Source organism: Anas acuta, chromosome 12 (assembly GCF_963932015.1).
Source record: "Anas acuta chromosome 12, bAnaAcu1.1, whole genome shotgun sequence".
NCBI classification, from domain to species: domain Eukaryota; kingdom Metazoa; phylum Chordata; class Aves; order Anseriformes; family Anatidae; genus Anas; species Anas acuta.
Genome location: NC_088990.1, coordinates 7829496 through 7856594, shown reverse-complemented (window position 1 = coordinate 7856594; position 27099 = coordinate 7829496). Strand labels below are relative to the sequence as shown.

At 46.7% G+C, this 27099-nt stretch overlaps 1 protein-coding gene across 7 annotated transcripts in view; it reads left to right on the top strand.

Annotated features, from left to right (window-relative positions):
• The window catches only part of NTRK3 (neurotrophic receptor tyrosine kinase 3), a 195263-nt gene that overhangs the window by 142847 nt on the left and 25317 nt on the right, over positions 1 to 27099 (top strand). For all 7 annotated transcript variants that reach the window (XM_068695400.1, XM_068695401.1, XM_068695402.1 and 4 more), the window contains 3 exons: positions 8630 to 8760; positions 12741 to 12913; positions 17666 to 17909. In XM_068695400.1, the coding sequence (XP_068551501.1) occupies positions 8630 to 8760; positions 12741 to 12913; positions 17666 to 17909 (548 nt within the window). The remainder of the gene's footprint in view (positions 1 to 8629; positions 8761 to 12740; positions 12914 to 17665; positions 17910 to 27099) is intronic.

Here is a 27099-nt window from a genome sequence, read left to right as displayed (position 1 = left end):
ACTTCCCCTCTCACAACCCCTTTTCCTAAGAATCCTGATCCCTGCTTCTAAGAGATCCTGGAGTCTACCGAGTCAGTGAAGATGATGCTTTATGCAAAGCCCCTTTTATGATGTGTTGTCATAGGGCATTTACCCAGTAAAGTCCACTGCAGCCCACTCTGGTCCTTCTACCTTTCTCCTGCTGGGCATAGTCATGCTCCTCAGAAGAAGCCAGTTGTATATTTAACACTTTGGTTTTGGAGCCTGCTGCCAGCCACAAATTATTTGAGGGGATGCAGGAGACGATGGGAATCTTTGGTCTGTTTTAAAGTTTGGAATGCTAATAAGGTTTTAGTCCCATCAGCAGTGTTTTGTGCTCCCTTGGGAGCTACAGAGGAGCCAGTGAATACAGAGGCATGGGCAAGTGCAGGGCAAACCTGCACCCATGCTTTGCAGAGGTGGGACCAAGGCTATCTGTCCTCACCCAGTGACATCTCATCACATGCCATCTTCACAGGATGGCCGTGCTTCTGTAGGACTCTGCAAAGTGGTGTGCATCCCAGCTGAGACTGCTCTGCACCATGTAGCCGTGGGATGCTTTATCTTCCTCTCTTTGTAAAAATAACTACCAAGTGTTTTGTGCTCTGACTTATGGGACTGAACTGGATGAGAGATTGAAATCATTTTGTTTTTATAGGAGTGATGGATACTTCAAGCTGTGACTAGTTTTCCCTGAAAAGGCGTTTGTGGGGTTGGTGCTAAATGCATTTTTAACATTATTATTATTTTTCAGATTTTTTTTAAAGGAAGAAAATGAAAGTTAGCTTTGGTTTGGGTATGAATCCCCCAGGCATGTCACACCACCCTGTGTCACCCACAGCCAAACCAAGGCATTGTTTTTTAATGCAGGATGGGAGCTGGGCAGCGTCTCGGCGTGCACCCATTGATCTGTTGGTTGAAATTGTGGTTGTTTCACCTTCCTCTCAGCTCCTACACGCACACCTCTCCATCCCTTGATGCTCACCTTCACCTCAGAGCACACTGTATGTGCAGAGTGCTGCTGCGGGGGCTCTGGCTGCTGCTGTGTGGCTGATAGCAGGGCTGGTGCTGCCGCGGAGATGCAGCAGCTTCAGTTACTGCAGCCCAGCAGGGGCTCATCCAGCCACTCCTTGCCACTCATCAAAGCTCTCTGTGCAGCTCCAGGGCTGTTTGGCAGAACAGCAGCTCTCCTTCAAGCCGGGGCTGGTGGAGTTAGCTGATGAGTGAAAGGCAGCCCTTTGGGTCAGTGCTTCCTCTCCACGTGGCATCGCAACAGCAAAGGCCAGAGGAGCTGATGATGGCCTGATTGCCAGAGGTTTGCTTGGAAGTGGTGCATGTAAGGTATTTTGAAAGGATCAGAGATGCAGGCTGCAGAGGTAGTTCTTCTGTTCTCCCATTTTCTTGAGCCTGATTACACTGAACATCACAGGCTGGTATTCTGGATTATTATTATTATTTTTTTTTTAGCCCAGATTGTCCAGCTAAACGCATCAAGGCACACAGTATTTATTTTTAATTTAATTTTTATTTTATTTTATTTTAGCCAAGGTCCATTTAGCAGCATGTACTGCATTAGCTCCAGGTCATCTGGGCAATATTGTCCCCTCTTCATGTGGGATCTGCACTGGTGCCTTGCAGCTGCTCCCAGAGAATGAGGGCAATTACAAGAAAATACAAAGAACTGCAGAAACCTAATGTAGGTACCTTTTAAGGTCTTTATGGATGACTATGATCATGAATAATGCAATAGGTATTCAGGCACCAGGGGCTGGCTGCCTGAAAGCAAGTTGCCAGCACCTTGGTAAGATTGAAGATATGAAAAAGTCTGAAGAGAAGCTGTGAAGCCAAATGCCACATATAGGCTTGCTGGAGATAGAAAAGCCTGGGGAGGGATGCAAAGAGAGGGGTAACAGTGAAAGCGAGAGCATCTGTTGTGTTTCAGGTTGTTTCTATCAAGGCCAAAGGAGAGAAGCTGAAGTAATGAAGATGTGAGATGGAAAGTCTCTCTATTTTTGCTGTGTGGACACACACAAATGGCTGTGAGAGCTGTCAGAATTAGCAAGATTGAAATACAGCCTGAGAAGTGCAGAGAAAGGTGTGACCGAGGTGGTCTAACAGGGCCTGCAAAGCAGAGGGGGGGAAGGACATCGGTGCAGCTGTGGGTTGGGGCCCACATGGTCCAGCCAAGGACTAGGCCTGCTCCATGGAGGTCCCAGAGATCCAGACGTGTTTTAGCTAAAACTCCATGGCTTTGGGGCCTTTTCGACAGGACTTGCAGAACTGCTTGGTGCTTATAATCACAACTATTCTGAACCTGAGTCCTCGGAGCGTGCCTTGACAGGGGAACTTGGCAAAGCACCAGCGCCTGGGCGCAACGCCGAGCTGCCAAAATGTGTGCCCAGGCCTTTTCCCAAAGGTTGCTCATGTCAGAGCTGGGAGAGGAGCCACCAGAAGTGGAGGGCTACCTACTCGGAGTCCATATGGAGATAAGAAAGCCTTTTTATTTCTCCATTTTTTTAAAATGAGGTGGGACTGATTCTCCCTTTGTTTACATGTACTTCACAGCAGCCCGCAATTGAAATCAATATTGTCCTTTGACTTTGATGGATTTGCACCAGGCCAGGAGGGAGACCCACACTCTGTGCAGCTAGCTTATGCATTATCCTCTCTCACTACAAGTCTGTGAGAGAATGACTTATCAGCCCTCCAGCGGCAAGGCTTTTTGATCTGGTCCTACCCGATCCGCACACTTTACTCTGATCAGGTACATCGGGTAACTCTTCGAGCTATTTGGTTGACATCGAGATTGCAATTGACTGCCTGACATGAAAGGCGCTCTGTTTGGTAGTTACACCTCTTAATGACACAATTTCCAGTGCAAATAGTGAGCTTGTTTTATTTGCTTTTAATTGTCACGGAGCAGGAAAGCAATGCAGGATTTATTCATAAGAATTATTTTAGCAGTGTGTCAGGCAAGAAGTGAATGAATCATATTGACTAACTGAGAACTTTGCTACCTTTTTGTGGAAAACTTATGTATAAAGGGAAAAAAAGAGAAAATTATTTGGCATAAATTAATTGTTACAGCAAATGACTCAGCTGCTACTGAAAAATGTCATTGTTGTTATCATTTATAGAGTGTTGTTGATGCAAATGAGGCTTTAGAAGCTTATGGAAATCAAGGCCATTACCACAAAGAGCCCAGGATCAGACTCCAATTGGGACACCCTAAAAACACATCTGAAAGAAGTTAGTATTAAAACAAAGACTGGACAAGCAAGAAAGGCAAGAAATGGGAAGCCAGATCAAGCGAGAATAAATGACATGAAGTGACAAAGCTAAGGGAGGGAGGAGCTGATGATGGAGAGGTGCAGGAAAGGAGCTATCTCCAGGGAAAATAGAGCCAAGTGTAAAGGAGAAGAAACTGTTAGAAAATTCATATTGGTCATTTCTAGGATAGAAAAGAAAGCTGCTGGTAAAGAGGGCTGCAAAAGTAAAAGAAAAGACTTCTATAGGTTTGCTCTGTTTCTCCAGAGAACTACGTGTTGTTTGTGAATTAAAAGTCCAAGCAGAAGAAATCTGCTAGAAATACAGCACCCAGATAGACTGCTGCTCAGGAGTTTGATATGGGGTTCAAAGAATTAATTTCAGATCTAGTTCCATTCGGAACAGATGATCCAGCTTAAGTAGTTTTGCATTTTGCCGTGACTTAGGTACTATCTCTGCTTATGGTTTACTCTATTTGGAGTTTGATTTGTCCATTTACCTCCCACTGTAGTCGTCTGTGTCCAAACACTGCATCATGCGCATGCAGGTTGCAAGAATATTATCAAACTGTGGTTTTAAGGACCCTGGCTGTGATGGGAATCTCAAATGCAGAATTTGCTGTATCACTGAACCCTTCTCTTCCTTGCCTGACCCCCAGGACTGATTTGAAAATGAGACAATAATTGGAAAATTAGATTCATGAAATGGGCCCGAGCAAGTTCCCAATTTGTTCTCATGTGATTGAAATGTAGCTGTTATTGGAAAAAGGGTGTTTTCACTGCACACCATCTGTCATCTGCTCTATAAGCTCTACCTGGGATTTGGAAGTTCAGCTGGGGTCTTTCTGCCTTGACACAAGGCATAAGCAAGAGAGATTCTGCAATATCGGTGTAAAACATGGGTGAAGAGTCATTGAATCAGTCGTATAAGTGAAAAAGTTCTGGCGTTTCCAGGCTCCTTCCCAGGGGCTAGTACAGAAACTACCTATCAGGGCATGGTAGATTGATGTATGAGGAGGAAAGCAGAATTAATCTTGTTCCCTCTTTTCTCCTCCCCTATATTCCTCGCTGTGCTGGGTCTGCAAGGTTAGTAAAGTAGAATATGTTTGTGTCAAGAACGGGAGCAGATGCAACTAAGAGACACACGGGAACAAATACAGGGAGGAAGAAGCTGCTGTTTTTAGACAGCCGCTTTTCTGACTGAATGCACTTTAAGCACAGATAAAGTCAGCCATTCCGCAGGAGGTTCAGAGGAGGTTAGGCAAGATCCCATCGCAGATCCAAAGCCGCAACCCTTCTGCCTTGAGTCTTGGAGAGAAACAGAAAGCTTTCTGCTCTGGAGGTGATTTGTAAAAGCAAGTGCAGCATCCCAGATTTACCCTCTTGCTAACCTTCTTGCTTACCCACGTGCTAGCATCATTGAACCGAAGTTGTGAGGCATTCCCAACCAGCTGCAGGTCGGCTGTTTGCTGCTGCGGTTCATGTGTTATTCACAACTACAGCAGAGGCAAGGGCTCGAAACGTGTTCTCCACGTGTTAAACTTTGATGGACAAGAAGGGAGGTGGAGGATCTGCCTACTCTCCTTCTGTATCAGACAGCAGCATAGTAATCCTGAAACAAGGACCGCAAGATGTTTCATTTTAAACTGGAATTACTTCAGTGTTGTGTGCTCACATCCTTCCTGTAGATACAGCATGGCCTTGAATGAATTCCCATCATGCTGTCAAGTCTGGTTATTTTCCTGTCGGGTCTTGCTGTGGTTCCCGCATAGATTCTTCTTTTGAACTGTCTTGTTGGCTTGTTTTTATAAGTTAATGGTACGGGGGGGAGGAAAATAAGAGAGTGGTACTTACGGGAAGACAGTTTGCATACACCTTGTCAGCAGGGCTGACCGCAACACAGCTGAGACAGATTAGCGCACCGATGCCTGCCTAAAACAAATAAACACCAGCTGTTTATCAGACAGGGCTCAGCTTCCTCCAGGAGGAGGTAAACAGATTTATGCAGATGAGCCTCCCAGGTGCCCTTGCAGCGCAGCGTCTTTCATGGCTATTCGGTCTTCTTTATGAGTTACAGCCAGGGCAGATGAGCACAGAGTAGATGCAAGGTTAGCGCAATAACACGGCCGCTCGGACAGTGCCGGGGAGGTTCTTCACTGCTTTGTGCTTCAAGCCCATATTTAACAATAATGCAGGATTAATCACAGCGCTGATCTCACTGCTAATGGAAGAATTTGATATAAACTTCAGTATTTTAAGCCTATAGCATGTGAAAAAGCAATTTATTGTAACTCACTTATTATTCCATTTGTGCCTAAAATGCTATGAAGCAAAATTTATGGCTGTTCAAGGTTGAGGGAAATTACGATCTTTAAAAGTATTTTCTCATTCTCCACTAAGATTGTCCAGTTGCTGTCTAACTGCTTAACTTCATGAGCTTTATTTTATTTTTTTAAAGAACCATCAAAGTTTACTTTAAATCCAGCAGTGCTATATGAGTCTGCTACCTCAGCAGCATTTCTCCCTCGGTTCATCTCCTTCTGTCATAATATCCCCTTAAATTCTTCATACGCATTTTCCCTGAAGCTTCACAGGTGACCCTAACAACTTACTATGAAATCTAGGTTTTGAAGACAGATGGGGTATTATTTTAATAATGTAGACATAATTACACAGTCTGGACACTGGCTCTCAGAAACGTCTCATAATTTATTAATACGTTGTTGGGAAGTAAAACTGGGAGCTGAAAATTTGGAGCAAGACCCTAGGGAGTTCAGAAAGAGAGGTTTGCTTCAGTTCTCATGATGTTACCAATTATTAGATGTGTTAATAATTTCCAATACTATCACTGCTTATTCTGCAACAGTTTCCTTTTTAACTTTATCTCACATCAAAAGGGGCAATGCTATATTGCTGTTGGGATTCTAATTTTTTTTTTTTTTTTAAGTATGCTAGGGTTCCTCTTAATACATGATCATTTCCCTGCAGCTTTCTTGATTGCTGTTTATCGGGAGTCCTAGAATGCAAATACATGGTTTGTCAATACAGTAAATACTAGGTACTATAGTGATGAGTGCTAAAGAAATGCTTGCACAGAGAAAGAGGGAGGAAAAACACACACACACACATACAAAATAAAAAATAAAAACCAAATAAAAAACCAACATCAAAAGCCACAACACTTCTCCTTACTCTATTAAGTAAATTATGCCATTTGAGCTTTTCTTAGATTAGGACTTTCCTCACCTAAGTGCATCACTTGACATTTCAATATGTAATATTTCAGATTTCTCAAGGTATTCCTTAAACACCCAGTGGAAACAGGTGGAGAAAGCTAAGTCCACATGTGATTTGTTCCCTCTGGCTGTCATTGTGGATTTAAAACCAAAGTCATTTTGGATGTGCCTCCCGTCCTCTGCGTTAATGTTGCTAATATTAATAATATTGGTTACTAACAGTTTTCAGTCTATTGAATGATTAATGAAAAGGTCGATGGGAATTCTCTACAGAAGCATCGTTCATTACAAGGCCCATTGCTTATGCAATCTTGCTGCATCCATCTTCCCAAACAAGCAAAAGAGCCAGAGACGGCAGCTCCTTAAACCTGCTTGTGGGCTCCTAATGAGAAATCTTAATTGTATGAAAGCTATTAGGATGTTACTCTTCCAAGCCATTGGCTTGTTGATGCGTTGAGTTTTACCTAGGTTGCTGTGAGGCATTTGCTCTCCTGGGCTGGTGTCAGTGCCTACTGAATCAAACTTGGGCGACAGGAGCTGGTGGCAGGTTGTGAGTGCTGTTAGTGATGCCTCCCTGCAGCCAATTTGCTGACGGTCACCTCCATCTCTTGCATCTCCAGTGCTGCAAGGGAAATGCATCTGAGCTGAGGGATGCATACTCCTACAGCTCCTGTGGCACATGGAAGGGATGGAAAAGATTCAAAGGTGGTTCAGAGCAAAGATAAAGCCTCAGGGTGGGAATGGGAAGAGGGCATTATCCCATCTAATGCCTCGGTTTGAGGAGACCTCTAATGCATCTTTTTGCTCACCAAGCACTGGAGGAGAGTGTGTAGCTATCACTGCCCTGTTGTGACCATCAGGCTGAAGCTGCGGGTGATCTGTGCTACAACTCTCTTCAAAGGCAGGCAGTTAGCTCCAGCAAAGTGAGATTTAGAGGGATGAAGTTTTGAACATCATGCTTCCAGACAGTGCTGTGGTGGCTGTTCATCTCTATCTGCCTTCACAGTTCATTTCAGGATAAAAAAAAATGCTTCTTCATATTTCAAGAGGAGTTATATGGGCTATGCAATGCTAGAAAGGTGCTTGGAGCTTTGTCAGGAAGTAGCCGTGCCCTAGTGTCATCCCCAAACGAGAGCATGGAGACTCCCAAACTCTCCCTGCAATCCGTGACATTTAATCACAGCCCTGCATTTATGGAGATCTCACTGTAGTTGTTTTCCTTTGTACATGCCTAATACCTGGGTGGATCCAGCCTTATGAACAACCCTGTTAGCTGATGTGTGAACAGTTGGCACAGACCAATCTTTATAGGCTTCTGTATCCCCACTAAATGAATAGCTATTGCTCTTTTGATTCTTCCTGGAACCTCAGTTGCTATTTTCTGTCAGTCCTCGCCATCCTAAATGTCAGTGGAAAGGATCATTGAAACTAATGGCTGGAGTTCATCTGTTCTGCCGGGGACTTTATACCGTGGTGACCTGGTTTCTGAGGGAACGGGTGCGCAGGAGATGGCTGCGGGGTCAGGGTCTTGCTACAGGGCAGGGCTCGGTGCTCCCAACCAGCTCCTGCTAGTGCCCTAAGGTGCAGGGGGGTCAGTGCTTCTCTTCCCCTTGGGAACTCTTTGACTTGCCAAAATTCAGCCTCGGAAATCTGCTTGAGTTTGGGTTTAAACTGATCACTGTTGAAATGCAAAATCCAACGGCTTCTGGGAACTCAACCTCCTAATCTCACCTGGCCTGGCATCAGAAGTATGCGACCTCTGCTACGCCTCACAGGAGATGAATTATTTCTGAAAAGATCCAGGTCTTTGTGGCAGATTTTACTCCAAAGGTTCCTCTCCCTGAGGACTAGGCTGCTACAAGCTTGCAGTGACGACGTGATAAACCTCAAGTACTTTCCTCGCAGATGTTTTGCATAAGACTAGCTCCATCCCAGAGATGGCTGCATTCTGTGGGTGGGTAAAAAGATCCTTGTAGATATTTTTGCAAAGCAATTTCAGATCCTTTGCAGCTTGCTAGAAAATTGAATTAGTTGTTTTCCATTCCCTGAATTAACCCTGATTCATTCTTCCCTCAACCCTCTCCCTCTTCCTTCCCCTCCCTCCAACAGATGTCCAGCATATTAAGAGGAGAGACATCGTTTTGAAGAGGGAGCTGGGAGAAGGTGCCTTTGGGAAGGTGTTCTTGGCCGAGTGTTACAACCTCAGCCCCACCAATGACAAAATGCTGGTGGCAGTGAAGGTAAATCCCGAGGGCAAATGGCAGAAGAGTGCAGAGATGAGCCTGCATGGGAAAGGGAGGCAGGGGAGGGCTGGGGGCCAGGGGCAGAGATTTATCTGATGCTGGAGGTTGTGGTAAATCCACTTAGTCACACAAAGTTTCAGTGTTTCGCTTCAAGATCATCTGTTCTTGCCAATGCCAAAGCTCCTCTTCCTGCCGATGGGGCCGGGAGACACGGAGCTGGAGCTGGGTTGGGAGGTTTCAGCGCCGTGCAGCTGCAGCAGCGTGGTGTGGAGCCCACTCCCCTCTGCGAGGGACTGGGAAGCTTCTCTTCTGGGATTTTGGCTTTTTGTGGAACATACAGAAGATATGAAGAGGCCCCAGGAAAAATAAGCACCTGAAAGCTAAGCACGATCAACCGACTTGCTGGGATCTGTTTGCTGGGACAGCTTTGCTGCAAGATGAATTAACCAGCTCAGCTTAGTTTGTGGGGTTTGTGGGGCCACAAATTGCTCTTCCCTTCGTGATTTTGAGCTGGCAGTAGTTCAGTTTAACTTGCACTGTGCTCTTTGCATCCTTGTGGGGCTCCTCACGTGAGCTGTGCCATACCAGCATGGCTCTGGGGCAGGGACCATGGCAGGAGTGTGCCCTGCTCTCAGGTGGCACCAGGCAGCAAATACACAGAGTAATGCCCAAGGGTTGTTTTAATCATCAACAGCTTGAGCCTTTTTGCTTTTATTTATTTATTTTTTAGGCTAATTTGTCCCCTCATGCTCTGGCCATGAACTGCAAGGTTGCAACTTCCACCTCAGAGACTGGTTAAGACCAGGGTAGCACAGGTACCCACATGATTAATTGCCTGATTATAGGGTTGGCACCTGCCTATCAGTGCCAGCCGTCCCTTATACGATCCTGTCTCTCAGGTCTCTGCTCAGTTTCGTTTGCATGTAGACAGAAACAACATCCAAACTTGTTTCTGCTAATTGCTATTACAAGCTTACATCTCCAGAGTGCCTTTCATCCTACCAGGTCACAAAGACCCAGAATCAGAGTGGGGCCCTGCAATCTGGCTTTTTCCCAGTTCAGGGGAGGGTGGGGGAGTGGAGTGGGGGGAATTCCTTCTAATTTGGACCACATTATCAGTCTTAGGAGAAAGAAGAAAGAAAAACAGAAAGGCTCTGTGTATAAAGTTGAGATTTGGCTGCATTTCATGAAGATCTCATGTTCCCAACAGAGGCTGAGAGCTACCTCCATGGTCACTGCAGCTCTGGCAGCTGCAGGACGTGCTGCTTTGCTGCTTTTAGGGCAACCGAGTCCACAACCCTGAGTCTGGGGCTCCCTCCCAGGGCCAGGACATGGGCAAAGAAAGTGGCTGCATGCCTCACTGGGCTCAATGGACTCAGATCTGCAGCGGATCTAAAGAATGCAGCCCTGAAAATAAGCTGAGTTTTGATGTGATGGCACGGACAAGCTTCCTGTTTTATTCAGCTTGCTTCTAAAAACATCTTAAGAAGTGCACAAAAAGTATAGTCAGCAAAGAGCGTTGGGGTTACAGAGTCAAGCACCAGGAATGCTGGCAGGGCTGGTATTCAGGGCATGTTCTCCAAACACACATTTTTTACTTTCTCTGTGGGCTTCTCCTTTGTCATGCTCACTCTGGTGTCTGAGAGCTCCCTAGATGAGTGCTCACTTTCGCAGCCTCCCAGACAAGTGCTGGGGTTGTACGATCCCCATTTCGCAGAGGGCAGATAGAGACTTGGGGAAATTGAGCTGAAACGGTCGGCTTAGCCGGAGGACGGAGTTATTGACCTGCTTTTCCAGAGCTCCAGGCAGCAGGTACCAGACCGACTCTGAGCCCTGCTGCTGCAGCAAACACACAGCACTTGGGGAGATCTGGCCCTGATCCCGCATGAGCAAGAAATTCCCAGGCAATGTCATCAGAGCTGACAATTGGTGGCAAGAGCTGCAACCTACAGATAGTGAGAGAACTGCCTGATAATTTGTAGCAACCTTGCGAAGGAAGCACAAATTTCAATTCACCCCAAGCCCTTCTAGGAGAGATATTTCTGCCTCTGGTTCCGCTGAGACCTCTGCCTCCTCTCGTCTTCCTCCTGTCCTCATCTTCTCTCCTGGTTCCACCACTTCCAGCTCCTTTTGCTTCCCATCGAAATGCTTGGCTGTGCAACCTCAGCTATGTTTTTTAATACCTTATTCCGTGTGATATTTACAAAGTCACAGTCCTAACACCTCGTGGAAATGGTAGCGTGTGAAGGAGAGGAAACCTGAACTCACTGCAACCTGAAATATTACGTGCAACTACAGGAAAAAAATGGAGAAAATAGTGATAAGGGAGGAGGAGTGTATTCCTGGAGGAAAAAAAAAAAAAAAGAAAAAATAAAAAAAGAAAAAAAAAGGGTAGCATCAACATTATGAAGATATTAAATGACTAAAAGTAATTGGGTGCCTGAGATAAGGATGGATGCTTTGCCATCTGCGCAGTGTAACTACCATCCATCTAAATATCTCTAGTCAAGCTATCCCAGAGGACACAGAATTAAAATAAAATTATGCCATGTGTCTAGCAGGTTGGGGGCAGAAGAAGGAGATGAAGGAGTGTCCTAAGGCTTAGGTAAAAACTTTGCAGGACAGCTGCTTGATGGGGAAAGGCAGCCGCAGTGCTTTGCTGTGGGTGGCACTGATCTCAGCAGAGCCAGAGACCAGCCTGAGGTGCCTTAGCAGGGTGCTTGGGCTGTTCCTCCAGACACAGCTTTTGGATGCTCAGCACCCCTTTTTGCTCATAAATTAGAGCCAGCTGATGTCACCTGTCCTGTTGTCATGGGGAGATTCAAGGTGTGGGGAAAGGGGCAGGTATGTGTGTGTAGGTAAGAGGAGAGCAACCTGCTGGCCCCGGCTGCTACAGGCGAAGCTGCCCGGAGAGAGGATTCAGATTGAAACTGGGATAAACTGGAACAAGCTGCCTTAAGTCTTTTTTGACTCCCATCGTGCTGCATGGTTAAAGCCCAACCTGGTGCTGAACAGTGGAGGATGGAGGGAATATAACTGAGATTCTTTGACTCAAAGCTACAGCTGCTTCTTCATTTCCTTAAACGTTTGTGAAGACTGCTGATTTTCATGGCTGTCCCATCTCGTCAAACATTCTGGACTTCAAATTTTTGCTAAGTGCTCACGGCAGAGCCCTCTCTTGGTATCCTGAGATGACAACAAGCTGCTTTCAAACCAGCTCTCCTATGCAACTGCCCAATAATGCACAGACAAGACAGCCCCCAAACATGTGCAACCCTCCTCTATCACCAGCTGCACCCACAACAGCATCTTCAAAGCAGCCCTACAGTGCTGGGCTGGAGCACACAGCCCGGAGCCTGCAACCTACCCTGCGATGGCAATCTGGTGCACTCAAATGTGGAAGATGAGATATTCTCCATAAGGATACCTATTTCAGCATCGGTCTGCCAGGGGAGCTGTTATAAACAGCGGGGAATAAAAACATGATTTTAAAAATTATGAGAAAATACTTGACAGTGTCCTTCTTCAGAGGCGGTTTGAAAAATCCACACAATAACTGCACAGCCAGGCAAATCCATCTTCTGAATAAAGGTAGTATAGTCAGCTATTTCAAAGTAAAAGACGGATAGCAAGGACTGGCTGGCTCAGGAATTTAATAATAATGAGATATGAAGCCATTCACCCCTAGGTCACCAGTACGAATCCTGCCCAAGCTGGGAATAATTGGAAGCTATTACCCTCTGAGGCATGTTTGCTGCTTCCTGGGAAATGAGCCGGGGAACCCGCTGGGCTGGTAAATACATGAACAAAATGCTGAGGTGGTGCTACCAGCACCCACTGCCCACCCTCCCAGTACGTCTGGTGGTGGCAGTGGTTCCTATCCCCTTCCATCAGCCCCTCTGCAATGCCTCAACCACTTTGTTCGGGCTTTGTCCTGCCTGAGCCCACCCCGTGCATGTCTGTGTCCCTTCGTTCAGGCGCTGAAAGACCCCACCTTGGCAGCCCGCAAGGATTTCCAGAGGGAGGCAGAGCTGCTCACCAACCTGCAGCACGAGCACATCGTCAAGTTTTACGGCGTGTGTGGTGACGGCGACCCGCTCATCATGGTCTTCGAGTACATGAAGCACGGGGACCTGAACAAGTTCCTGAGGTACGTGCGAAGGGGGACAGGGGGTGGGGTGCTCCAGAGACATCGCAGCCATCTGGGTGTTGGTGGGCTGGGTAATGGGAGCGGGTGGTTCAAAGGAGACGGGGGTCCTCACTGGATCTGGTGCTTTAATAGCCCTACCCCAGCATTTCCTCTTGGGCAGTCCCAGGGCTTGTCCTCCAGGTGAGCTGTGGAAATCAGATGGTTCTTCTCCCACCCCTGCAAGGCTGGAGGTGCAGAAAGTGGGGCTGCAGTCCCTCTCTGCCCTGTGAAGGTCCCATGTATCCATGCCCTACAGCTCCCGAGGCTGGAAGGTCACCAGCCATGACTCCCCATGTCACCCAGCTTCTACTTCAATAGCACCACAACCAAAATACTCCCTAGAGAAACTTTCCGGAGCCCTTGATCTGATTGCAGTCCGGGGCATTTACTGATTTATAATTCTTATTTCTGTATTCAGAAAAGTGATGAGAAATTTTGGAAGGGCCTCGGGCAGTGCCTGCACGGCCCATCCCTGGTGCTCGTGCCCTGGATCTTATCAGACAAAATGTCCTAACCTGTGGCACCGTGCTTCTCGAGATGCCTGGCAAGGCCAGACCAAGTGCCGTAATTGCCTCCCCGTCTCTAGAGAGACACAAATTGCTAGATTCCCCCCGCCCAAGCCATCATTCAGCCATCTCATCAGCACGAGGCAGATGGTTTGTGTGCCCTGAATCCACCAGTGGCGAGGGGCAGGGAACAACAGTGGGGAAATGTTTGTGGTGTTGTTCTCCCCTGATACCGAAATTACGCTCTGCAACCTGCGTGCAAGTGGAGTGGTACTTACCTCTTGAAATAATTAGTAGTTTTATTTCCCAGTATTTAGAAAATTGGACCCTTGATATTTTCCTGCTTTGACTGTTAAGTGGGAGCATGATTGCAGTGGGAACAAGAAGCTTGAGCACCTCAGGTCTAGATCTGGGGCTGGGATACACTCTGAATTTATTTTTTTTCATCATCACAATCTGTTTCTGACCAAGGAAAACAAGAAAACAAATCATTTCCTGAGGTTTTCACTTCTAAGCAACCACCCTCAGCACAAGAACCATGGGAAAAGATGCCAAATACTTCTTTCTTCTGACAAGCAGAGCCAAGCTGTCTGCAGATCCCTTGGAGCACCCACAGGGCAGTGGCCGGGGACACCCCTGCAGTGGTTTTCCCCCTCATTTTGGCATATTAGTGGGTAGATCAAATACAAATTTATAGCTCATTCCCTGTGTCATGCCCTGGATAGTACAGACTGGCGATGCAGTGTTAAGGTCAGAGCCTCAGCCTCGTGACAGAGGGAAGCCACTCTACAGCAGAGCATGAGAGGCCACGTTCCTCAAGTCCTTCACTAGGAAGGCAGAAAATTGACCCATCTTTTTTCCTGGCAGAAGCAGCAGCCTTATTCTCCTTAGAGGAGGTAGATACTACAGCTGAGGCATGGCCTCTTTTGCTGCTCTAATTGACCTCCTAAAGAGACCAGCCCGAAACTGGCTCTCCTGCTGTCTCTGAGGGACAGCTCATGCCTGCTACCACTGCCTCATTTAATTGACCACACAGTGATGTGCTCCTAAGGCTGGTGCTGCAGCCACACACCACCACACCTCCACATCCCACCCCCGCCATGGAAATGTCCAGGTCTTGGCCCAGTACTGGGAATCTTCACATCTATATGGAAATAAAATCTTGGGCTTTGTTTGTGAGGTCAGCTACCTGCTCTGCTCACAGCAGCACTAGTGGGAAGCTCAGGGGGATGAGAGCTGCAAGAGGGGTCAGTGAGTGTGGGTGATGCAGGAGTGCTGAGCACCCCTTGGCGAGTAGCAGGTTTTATTGTGGCATGATTCACCCAGCCCATTGCAGACAGCTGCCCCCAGGCATTGGAGCCAGGGGCACGGTGTGTCTATAAGAGACACTCAGGTGAGCTCTTCCCAGTTTAACTGCAGAAATTGGAAAAGCTATAAAATGGAAGAGGCTGACTTTAGACCCAGCTTCCTGGAGAAAAGACAAAAAACAAATAAATAAATAAATGGGTAGTGAAACAGGAACCTGTTCTGAAAAACCCTGCCATGGAGAAATACGGACATTACTCTGCAGGCAGCACAGCATCCCTAGGGCTGGTGTACGTGGTCTGGGGGCTCCCAAGCACATAGGTCTGTGCTGGAGGGTCTGCAACAACTGCTCACTGAAAATCCCCATCACTTTCTCATTTTCCTTCAGTCACATGTTTTCTAGGTTTTATTGTGTTTCTGTCTGTGGCAGCAGCAAATTTGTTGTGGGGATATGTGCATGTTGCCATTACAAGTCCTCTTTGCAATCTATAGTAAGTTGTTGCCATTTGCTGTTACCTAAGACAGTATTTTTTGTTTGAAAAATTGTGTAGTTCTGAGCTTTTTGTGTCTGTCCTTCCAGGGGAGCAGCCCCACAGTCAGACTGCCTTGGGACAGAAAGAGCCCTGGCAGCAGAGGGAGCACAGATTTTCCTCCCCACGTTGACAAAAGCCTCTATCACACCCTAAAAGAAAAACAAAACAAAACACCACCATTCTTTGGCAGGGATCTACCCAATCCTATGACCTTTATGTGAAGCTGAATTACACCCCTTGCTCCAAGAAGAGATGGGCAGATCCCTCTCGTATTCTCTGCAGATTTTTTGATGGAACTAAATACACTAAAATCCCTCCTAGTAATCTCATGAGTGTGTTGATACTTCTTTATTCTGGACTATACCCACGTGGGATGGAAAAAGGGATGGAGGGAGGAATACGAATTTTGTAAGACATACCCAGGTATCTCCTGTTATAGTAGGGTGTAAAAAGAACCAGGGAAATAAAGGCATTGGCTGAACATTTTTTACATGTGACCTGTTCCCTTCAGATGCAGACTTCTTTGGGGACAACTAATGTATTTGGAAAAGGTAGCAGTAATAAGAGAGTAATATATCCTTCACTTCTCACCAAGGAATATTTACCCTCAATGACACCAGGTATCATTTGCAGCTAAATACGGTGTAACTGCAAGGCACAACTGGTATAAACAGTCCAGCACAATTTTAGGAGCTATTTTTGTCCTGCTTTGTGGTTTTTAGTTAACCTGCTCAGTCCTGGCTCAGCTCCACCTGCTGTCAATATCTGTGGTCACCACCAGGTAATTTCCTGGGGTAAACTGTAGCCCAGGAAGGGCTGTTTAAAACCTTTGAGTAGCTATTTCTGCAGCCTCTCCTTTTGTTTAGCAGTCCTTCCAGTACACTGCTGCTCTCACCGTGCCCAAAAGCTTCCAAATTTCCCTGGGCAGCCCCAGCTCTGCAGCCTGCGGTGCTGCTCCCTACCTGCCCATGCCACACTCGCTGCAGCATCACTCACTTGTGGCTTCCCAAAACACTCCTGGCCCCTCTGCACTCATTTCTGGAGTTTGTCTCCTCTTCCAGCTGTCCTGCAACCAGGAGGGGACCTTCGGAACTGTGTACCCGAGCGCAGAGCAGCGGGAGGTAGCTGAAGGCAGCAGCATTTTAACAACTGTTGGTTGAACCCTAAATGCCTGGATGCTAATTCCTTGGTGCACCATAAGCCCAACAGAGCAATTAGGAAACAGAGACAGAGGAGGGAAACAGTTTGGGTCTCGGGGGTTGTTCAGTCCTGTATCGAGAAGGAGAGAAAGTTTTGCACCTGCATTTCAATTCGGTAGCTCTCTGCGGAGTTACTGCTGGTGGCAGGGGTGAAACTCCAAGAATCATTTCAAAGAGAACAGTGTGAAAGCCTCAGAGGAGATGCTGTGCTGTGTCTTAGTCACAAGGAGGAAGGTCACAGCAAAATCTCTTCCTTTTCCCTAAATATGAGGGCTTTTGTTATTCCACCTTCATAGAGTCCACTGCAGGGTGAGCTCCACTGGGGAAGAGACATCACAGAGGGAGCAGGACAAGACAGGCTTGGTACTCAGTGAGGGAGGGGATAAGAAAAGGGGACAGGACAGGGATGAGGCTGACCTTAAGTCCTGCATTTACAATGCACTTGGTTCAGCAGAATATTTCCTTTTGTTGCCCAGGATGTTCTCTGCTTCTGCTGACATCCAGGTCTAACCTCTGCACCTCTACCTGTGCCTTCACAGTTTATAGCACCTGTGTTACCTCTGGGATAGCTTAGGGTATAAAAGATAATTTCTAGGGATGAAGCTGTTGGTGTTCTCCTGAAAGTTTTCATGTGATCTCTGGTTGTTTTTGTATTGACTGGGGGGAGAGTTTGGTGATGTATTTGGATGAAATAGAGGAGGGTGTTTGGGATTAATAAAGAGGGTTGGCAACAAGAACGGGATGGCTGTGGAAGAAAAGAGGGTTATGTCTGCACATCTGAGAAGGTTTCAAAGGTGTAAGAATTAACTAGACCAAATACGTAAGTATCTGGAAGCCCATTAGTTTTGCACAGGTCTTGTTGGAGAGAAGGGTGGCCGTGGTGCCTCAAGGTCCTGCTGTCCCAGCAGCCTGTGGCCATAAGAGGTTGAAGACAAAAGAGTAAAGATAGGAGAAGGATGTATGGCACATCCTCAACCTACAAATATTCACCCAACCTCCTGTTCTCTTAAGCTTTCCTTTCTTTCTTCCACTGGAGCTGTGTGTGCATCCTCCCCCTGCCGAGCTGGGGGCTCATCCCCATCCCAGCAGCACCAGTGACTGTGTGGGATCCCCATCTCCTGGTCATTTTTGAGACCCAACCCTATGCTTTTTGCTTTTTCCTCCCTATAGGGCACATGGCCCAGATGCTATGATCCTCGTGGACGGGCAGCCTCGACAAGCCAAAGGGGAGCTAGGGCTGTCCCAGATGCTCCACATCGCTAGCCAGATCGCCTCTGGAATGGTGTACCTTGCCTCCCAGCACTTTGTCCACAGAGACCTGGCCACCAGGAACTGCTTGGTCGGAGCCAACCTGCTGGTGAAGATTGGAGACTTTGGGATGTCAAGAGATGTCTACAGCACTGATTACTACAGGGTAAGGCGGCTCCAGCGGCAGTGCGATGCTCAGAGTGAAGGGAGACTAGGAAATGTGACCGTAAATCAGTTTGTGGAGCTCTCGGGCTACACACTTGGTTATTCCCTCAGTGAAACATGCACACAGGTGTCCATCAGGTACATCGGTGTGTGCCTTATCCCTGAACCACTGTTCTCACTCCTTTTCAGTCCTGGGCATGCTTGCAGTTCAGACATCCATGCAGATGCCTACAAACAGAGCTCTGTGATACCCCAGCACACAGCCACAGCCTCTGGGATGCCTCTGAAGTCGTCCTGATCTTCCTTCCTTCCTATTTTCTTCCTCATTTTTTTTTCAAAGACATTGATAAATTAAAGGTAATCCAAAGAGGTGACAATGATGATTAAAAGACTACAGGCTGTGACCTCTTGTCTTAGATTAAAGAAACTTAATGCAGGGACCTAGAGAAAAGGCAACTGAAAGACTGACTGATAAGTGCATAAAATATGGAAGAGGAAATAATAGGCAATTTAAGTTCAACCTCAAAACACTTTTTCCAGCAGGGACATCATTTAGACAATGGAATAATTTGCCAGAGGTAGGTTGCTGAGGGCCTGTCATTAAAGAAGTTCAGGAAGCAGCTAGATAAAAACGCCTGGGCTTAGTGCAGAGGCTAATCCTGCACTAGTCTCTGGGGACTGACTCGATGAGTCAGGAATGCCTTTGCAGTCTTATCTCCTGTGATTTATGCTCGCTCTGTCCCCTTGCCTCTCACACTCCCTTTGTGCCCGTTGGCACTGCCCTATCAGCCCAGGATGGCAACGTCCCTAGGGAGAGAGTGGCATTGTCACCCGTCCTCTGCTGGAGGAGAAACCGGGAGGAGCAAAGTGTTGGAAGCACACTGGGGCAGGGATCTGTGGCTGGGCCATCCGCCAGCAGGGAAGGGCTCTTCAAAGAAAAGAGCAGGGGTTTTTTGCCTGGTGCTTGGTGTAAGGCTGGTTTATTTCTGATTACAGCGTGGATGTCTGGCTTTGAGGCTGATTTCCATCAGCTACCTTAAGAAAGGGTTGACCTGTGGGCTTGATCTGATTGGAAAGATTTTCTGTATGTGATGGGCAGTTGCCAAGTGGAGCTGGGGAGGAAGAAAAATGTGATCAAGTTTCTGCTGAGACTTATCACCTCTCCAAGGCCAGGACATTGCCTTATCACTGAGTTTAATTGCCAGTGAAGGAACTGATATTCCCTGTGCAGCACAAAAGCCCATGCTGGGAAAAGGTCTCAGAGGACTGCTGGGGCTATGGTCCCATCACCACAGAAACTTCAGGAAACAGCAAGCAGGGAAAAACAGAGCCCAGGGGAGGAGGAGAAGCAGCTTGTGAGGCACTCCACATTCTTGCTTGGGTTCTCTCCTTCAGCCATGTTAGATCAACCCCTACTGCAGGTGATATCCTGCTGCTTGAGACAATCCCAGCAGAAGCTGTTTACCCACAGCACCGAGAGCTTTCTGCAATGGGACAATTGGCTGCTATTGCCACAGAAAGGATGGGAGGCCCCCCAGGAAGCGAGAACTGCAAAGAACTTCATTAGGCCAGCTCACTGTAGTGGGATTTTTTGTCTTCTCTGTGATGGTGTCCTGCAAACCTCATCCTGTCTGTGCAAAACACTCTGCTGATGATTGCTCCGTGCTCTTTTGTGCAATGTCGTAAGGCTTTTCTATTTCCTAGTGGACTTTTCTCTGCTCACACAGATGCCATGCATGCCAAACCAACAACTAGTTATCACCCATGTACCAGAGCTACAGCTGAGCTTCAGAGCAGCTCAGCCCTGTGTTCTCAGCTGGTTTTCCTCTCTCTGCTTTCCCTGACTTTTGGTACCTTAAAAACTCTGTGCTCTGCACGCATGGAGACCTTTTCTCTGTTATTGTCCAAAGAGGGATTCCAGCAAATTAAGGTTTGATTGCCCATATTTACTTTGGTATGTGTATTTATTTTCTCCTGTAAACATAGGTAAGAAAAACAATCTGGCTTCACAATCATGAATTTCTGCTCTGTTTTCCTCACAATTTTAATTCTGAACACCCCTGGCGTGAAAGCTGGTTCTTCAAGGCTCCTTAGACAATCCTTTCAAGTACCCAGACCCATCACAAAATCCACCAAGATACCCCAAGGGAGGGCTTTTGAATGGATAGAGAGAACAAATGACCTCAGATGTGAGAACCAACCTGCTCCTAGGTCCTCCCCATGGAAGGTGGAGATGTGGCTGAAGAGCTGAACTTTGAAACTCTTTTGTGCTCTCCCTGGTCCCATCCACATGTGGTGCAATTCCCAAGACTGATCCCTAGAGGTTGTGCACATCCCTTTACCACTGACACAGCCTGCTGCTCCCAGTGGAGCAAAGTTCTGTTTCAGGTGATTTTTATAAAATACATCCCAGTGTACCCAGGCTGGAGGGTGGGTGGAACGCCACAGTTTGTCATCTTCTGGGAACACCGTGAAGGACTCAATTTCGAGGCCAATGCGAAGTGACAGGTCTGGAGCTCTCTGCAGATGGTCTCACTTCAGTCTGCTGGGTCCCTCTGTCTGCTCCTGCCCAGCTGCTCTGGGCCCCATGAGCACAGGGACATGGGCATGTGGATGTGTGAGCGTGTTCCAGGCTGAGGATTAACTTCTAGGCATTTCCTTTCTTTCCCATTTTTAATCTTTTAAAACAAAGAAAAAACACCATCTGGCTCCTGCATTTGTGGGATGCAGAAGTGCTTTACAAAGGTGAACTGCTTAATTTCCTGTTACACATTTGGATACAGAAAACAAACATTTGCGTAACAAAAGCAGCAGAGAGGCTTGTTTCCTCTCCTCTCTCTGCCTCTCTATCTGCCTGGAGACAGATGTGTCCTTTTCCTCGTGCCTCACAGAGGAATCCCATCAGCTGCTGCCTTTAAACCTCATTTCGGCGAGACAGGCTGGAGAGAGGATGGTTGTGGAGGTGTAGGCAGGGGAGAGGTGAAATGGCATCTGATTAGAAAGCAGAGGAAGATGGAAGTACTGGGGAGAAGTAGCCCAGCAGGGCTGTGAAGAGAAAAGGCAGGGATGCTGAAGGAGCACTTCTGTGACATGTTGTGCAATGTGCCACGTAAGCTTTGGCTCCATGGGAACACAGGGCAGAATATACCCATACTGGAGAGAAAAGGGTTGGGAGGAATTTTTTCCCTCACTTTTCCTTCAAAGCCATATGTGAGTAGGGGCTTTTTTAGGAAGGTCAGGCACGTGGAGCCTGCCCAGAGCCACCCCGCCGAGCTGTGCTCTGGCGATGTCCAGATCATTTCCCTTTCTTGCCCCAGAATGAGTAATGCAATTCCAAAACAAAGTCATTTGGCAGCTGCCCAGGGAGAGGACAGTATTTCTTCATCTGTGGAAGAGAGCACAGTCTTAAATCCTAGTCAACAGTCCTCAATAACTTCCAAGGTAATGTGCTGACATGGGTGAGACATCGGCAGTGAAGACACGGGTTGAGTAGAAGAAGGATTTATGTAGGAATTAAATTTCATGAAGACAACCCCCTGTCCGGCTCTGCTATGTGCTGCCCTTCTGGCAGCCTGTCCCAAATCCTAGGCTGGGCTCAAAACCCCATAGGGAATTTAGGGATCCTTTTCCAGAGATCTGTCCTGAGTATATCCAGGCCACTGTTCATCATGCAGAGGACACTCACTCATCAAAAAAATAAATAAAATAAAATAAAAAATGGCACATGCAGGATTTGCAAATGGCTCTGAAAATAAATTTGTATTTCTGGCAATGCAGAGCTAAACAGAATAATAAAACCCACCCCCCACTTCTGTGTCTTCACCACTCTGGAGCATTCTTTGGATTTGGGTGAGACAAGGGTTGCAGGAAGAGGCAATATCTTTTATTGGAACATCTGATATTGTTGGAGGGGAAAAAAAAAAAAAAAGAAAAGAATGAATTTTAGACACATAAGTCCTCTCCGAGCTCTTTTTTTTTTCCCTTTTTTTTTTTTCCTTTTTTTTTTTTTTTTTCTCCAGTGATATCAGTTGGTTTAATAAAAGATTAATATCTCTTCCTATGAACCTTGGCTCTCACATCCTTAGACCATCAGTGCCAAAACAACGTTTCTGCTATGACTTTGGCCTTAGGTCAGTGTTCTTTAAAAACTCTAGGATTCCTCTGGCAGATGTCTCCTCCTCTGAAGCGTGAAGGTTTACTCGGTAAATGTTTTCTTTCTTCTCTTTAGAATGGCTACATAAAAACCATATTCTTTATAATTTGCAGTGCCCCTTGTCAGGCTGCCTTCTGATGACCATCTCCCATCTAGACCATCTCTTACTTTATTTCTCCTCCCTGGAGATCAAAATTGTTTTCTTTTTTCCTGGGCTACAGTCAGCTATTTTTCCAGCGAAGTCTCCACGCAAGTAATAGATCGCTGAGGTTTAGCAGCTGCCTGGGTCATGCTCCTTTGGAGGCTCATTCAGCGTGGCAGATAAGACTAATAGACAAGCCTTCCACTGAAAGCAGATTTAGCCTGACCCACACCCTCCTAGACAGAGGGTCCCTCAATGATCACGGTGCTCTGTTCCCACCAGCTCTGAACCCACTGCAGAGGTTTAGCTCTGCCCACCAGCATTTTCTGTGCCTCTATGCCAGGGTTCCTCAGTGCCTGTGTGTGTGTCCCTTGGTCGTGCAACTACTGCTTTCCTGTCCTCCAAAACTCTGTTGCTTTGCTGTCCATCTCACGCAGCATGTTTACAGCATGGGGGATTGATGCTAGTGAGGGAAATTGCTGCCCAGCCCTGTTAGCACCCAACCCTCTTCCCCCAGATGTGGACAGTGCAAACTCTCTGAAGCAAGCCCTGGAAAGGAGAGGCTGGCCCCATCACCTACAAAAGGGAATGCCAGCAGGAGAACAGGAGCAAGCTCGGTCCCTGGCTGTGCTGGCAGTGCTGTGGGGTCTTGTGTATAGGGTATAATAAGTGTGCCACATTCAGCTTCCAGCAGAGGATAATTTCCAGCAGCTAAATGCTGTGCAGATGCTAAGCAGGAAAGCATCACCTTTTGTCTGTTCTGCCCCTTCTCCCAGGTGGAAAATATAACGTGCTACTCTCTCTCCACCCTTTCTCCCAGGGTGCTGGGAAGGTTTCATGCCTGTAATTATATGGTACAGTAAGGAACGGACTTAGAAGTGAAAAGGACTTTCATTTTCTCCTGTAACAGGTGGGATTCTGGAGAGCATGTCTTGCTTTGTCATGCCTAAATAGGGGCAGGGAAATCTCAGAGTGACCTGGAGATGTTCCCTGGAGACCCCTGGTGCAGATACAGATGGGCCAGCCAGGCAGAGCCATAGTTTGCTATGTGTGGGATTCTTCATATGCCGTTGAAAACATTACATGCCCTTTTCAACCTCTGTTTGCCCATGTGTTCCCTCACCCCAACCCGATTTGTTATTTTTTTGCTTGTTTTCATGGCCGTCACCCCCTGTATGACCCATGAGGTGCGGGTGGCTCACAGTGTGGTGCCTCACAGCTGCCCCAACTGGTGGTTTGGGGCCAAAAGGGCAAATTTCACCAAAGTGGTAGTAAGGCTTGAAAGAGGGGAGGTGAGGGAACTGCTCCGCTGTGGGTACATGGGGTAAGTGTCTTTGTGCTCGTCCTGGTGTGCTCTGCGTGCAGGAAAAGTCGGTGTGATACTGAATGTGCTGCTCTCTGATATCTCTGTGGCTCCTATAAAACCCTCTGCAAATTGAATTCATGGCACAGCTCCTTATCTCCTGGAAGGAAGATGTAACAGCATCATCTTGTGTTTCAGACAGACATTTTTTCTCAAGTCTTGCTCATTTCTGCACTGAGGGAAAAAAACAAATGTTGAAGAGTCTTTATTTTTCCCCCTTCTTCCTGTTTGAAACATTAAGAGCCCTTCACACAAAGCAGCTCAAGTGCAGAGGAATTAATTGGGGAAATTAGGTTGTGTTGTATTTCTGGCATTTTCTCAGAAATGGTAATTGCCCTAATTCTCCACCCTGCCAAGCCCTCCGCTCGCACCTTGTCCCCCCTCCCTTCTCCTCACTGTCGACCTGTCTTTCTCTTGCTTGAGTTGCTGTTTTCATGCTGTTGCCATTTATTTCATTTCAGTAATGAGAGGGATGTGGCAGGTGAAGAGCTCTCGCAATCTAGTGACATCTTCTTTGAAGCCGAGACACAAAAGAGCAGTTTGTTTTGGGGAAATGAAAACTCCCTGCTACGGTACTTGACCTCCATGTTCACCGTTGCTGCTGCCTGGGATATGTTGCTGCTGCTGCACTGCAAGTCGTTTGGCTCATATATTTTATTTAATATTGTCTCTAACGCTGACTTTCACACTTAACCCCTTCATGTGCCCCCCCAAACCCTCGCACGCTCACCAAGAGCTAATCAAGCTTATGATCTTTAACTCAAAGCTCAGTCCAGTTCTCAGAGGTGTGAATTGAGGTGTGTGCTTTCTCCTAACCACCAGACCTGAACTCCAGAGCGCAGGGGAAGTTTGAAGCTTTACAGTTTGACTTCTTGACGGTTTTTAACACCTGGCCTCCCATTTGCTGGGATCACAACAGTAGACAATATGTCCTGATCTCAGGCAGCTGGTGATGTTCATGGCAGGTTGAGATCAAACGGAGGTGCTACAGTGGGTAGTAAGGTGCTGGGACTCCTTGTCCCAGGAGATGGTAGGTGCCAACAGTTAGGATAGGCTAAAAAAGTGGTTGAACAGATTTGTGGATAAAAAATAATCTATTAGAGGTAAGCAAACACAGAAAACAGATCCAGAGAGGCAGAGGAAGCGACTTGTGAACCCCACCCATCCTTGAGCAGTCTATTTTCTTGAGTAGCAGACCTATCCAAGAGAGAATATCCACCTGCAAGAAGCTGCTTGCTTGTAATGTCCTCCATTCCTCCTGAAGTCCCTGCTCCAAACACCCCATTAGCCTGAAAACTTTGAGAGGCATGGAAAGGAGCACGGTGCCTAGCTTAATCCAGAGACTCTCCCATGATGGAGATCCATCCAGGATGTGCTCCGTTGTGCCAAAACAAGGAAAGGTCGTGTATGGAGCAGGCTGCAGTAGATCACGATTCCTGTATTTACCAAGGTGGCCTGATTAAAAGTGTAGCTAGAGCAGAAGAAGGTAGAGAACCAAATGGCAGCAAGCTGCGTTATTCCAGCCCCAGGTACGCCACAAGCAATATGTGTGTTTCTGAGCATACCAAAAAAATCACCCCTATTTTGGAAGAAGCATCACCACTTAGGGGAGGCTTGGATATGCCAAACTCTCACCTTCTGTAGGTTGTTGGGCCCATTTCCACACTGCCCCCCAAGTTGTCAGAGGCCTTCTCCTGCCTTCCCACCCACAGCACCCCGCTCTCAGGTGTCCTTACTGGGGGACAGCCACGAGATCAGCCAGGAAAGGTGGGGAGCAGCCCCAGCCCTGGGGTGAGCAGTGAGACAACCCGAGTCAGAGAAGTTATAGCCAGTTTAGGGGGAGCATGGGTAAAATGACTTGGGTTGTTTTTTATTTATTCCCTTTTCCTGATGTGTTGTGTGACTTTTAGTGGTTTTTCAAGTGAAACTTGAAAACGTCCCCCATGTGACAGGCCTTACTTCCAGACAAACTGAAGACCTCCCTAGAAAAAATAAGAAGCAAATTTCTTTATCGCAATCCTTAATTAAGATATTTACATGGAAAGAAAACATATTTTGTTTCCCTCCTGATTCCTGCATGGCCAGAACTCCCATGGGCTTTCCTTTCCTGATTTCCCCCCTGTTTCATAGTCCTGCCTCTCTTGCAGCCACAGAGAGCTCCTTCTCCACGCCAGCTGGATGGAGAAAGCCCCTGTTTGCAAGCAGCTGTCTTTAATAAACAGGCTGTTTAGGACTGGGCTGTCAAAGAGAGCATGTTCAATGTACAATCAAGGGGCAACGATGCACAAAATTGCACACACACACAAAATAGGAATCTTTTCTTGGTGCGTATTGAGCTTTGAACGCTTAAGTGATTCCACCTCTCTCTTCCCCATCCAATTATGTGGGCAACACACGATAAGATTGCTAAAGGAATTAGTGAGTGAAATCTTTATACTGCCTAATCAATATCATTCTGCTCAGTACAAGGCATCTCGCTCCCCTCCCAGCCCTGGTTGTGTTTTCATTTACCCTCTGAAAACACAGGTTCACCTTCTTGTTCTTTGAGCTGCGGTGACCAAGAGGAAAAACAGCGGCACGTCTCTTGGAAATGTTTGTAGTCACAGAGCTTTTTCCTTGCATTAAAAAAGAAAAGATACAGGGATGATTATAAGCCTAGCCAAAACCATGTTTCAGTGTCTTAGAGAGACCAGAAGGACCTTTCCTCTGTTTCAGCTGTATGGCCTTACAGAAATGGCCAGCCACCTTGCAAGCAAAGATGCTGGCAGATAATTTTTCTGAGCATCACCAAGGCAAGACGCCAGATTTGATGGGCCACCAGACTGATCCAATATAGTAAATCCTGTGTTCCACTGTGGATTCAGAGACCAAATTATCAATTAATGTGAAGCATTAAAAAAATCCAAATCCCTTTTAGTTCCCTGCAGTCATTAGTGACAAGATACAATATCTATAGCTCAGATGCTTTGCCAGCATCCCCTGGCAGTAAGGCAGAAACTCCACTCCTAATTTTTCTAATACATACAAGAAAAACATATGAGATCAGTGGTTTTTGGAGTCAGATTCAGCTGCCTCTTCATATTTACTTAGATGGAGGAATAAATCAAGTTTGGGTTACTCTCTGGGTTAGTTATTTGTTATTGGAATAAATGCATGGTAATAGATCTGACAGGAGAAGATGTTTCTCTTTCAGCTCTGCGTTTGAGGTAGAATTTGCTTTGTTCTGCACTATATTATATTGATGTTTTTTTTCCACTGCTGATGACTTCATCTGCTCTGCTTCCTTCCAATGTCCATACCTCTGCCACAGCTGGCTTTAGGATGCGGATTTATGTGATAGATATTTCTCTTTCTTTTTCCCCAACTGTAACCCTGTAACGCAGAGGCAATTTAAACAACCATCATGAAACAATTTTCTAAACCTTTCCCCCACCCATTTCCTACCTCAACTTTTTGGGAAGGGAGGCGAGTCAGTCATTCTCAGAGCAATTCCCCAAGCAGAATGAGCTGTCAGCTACATTTAACAGCTCAGT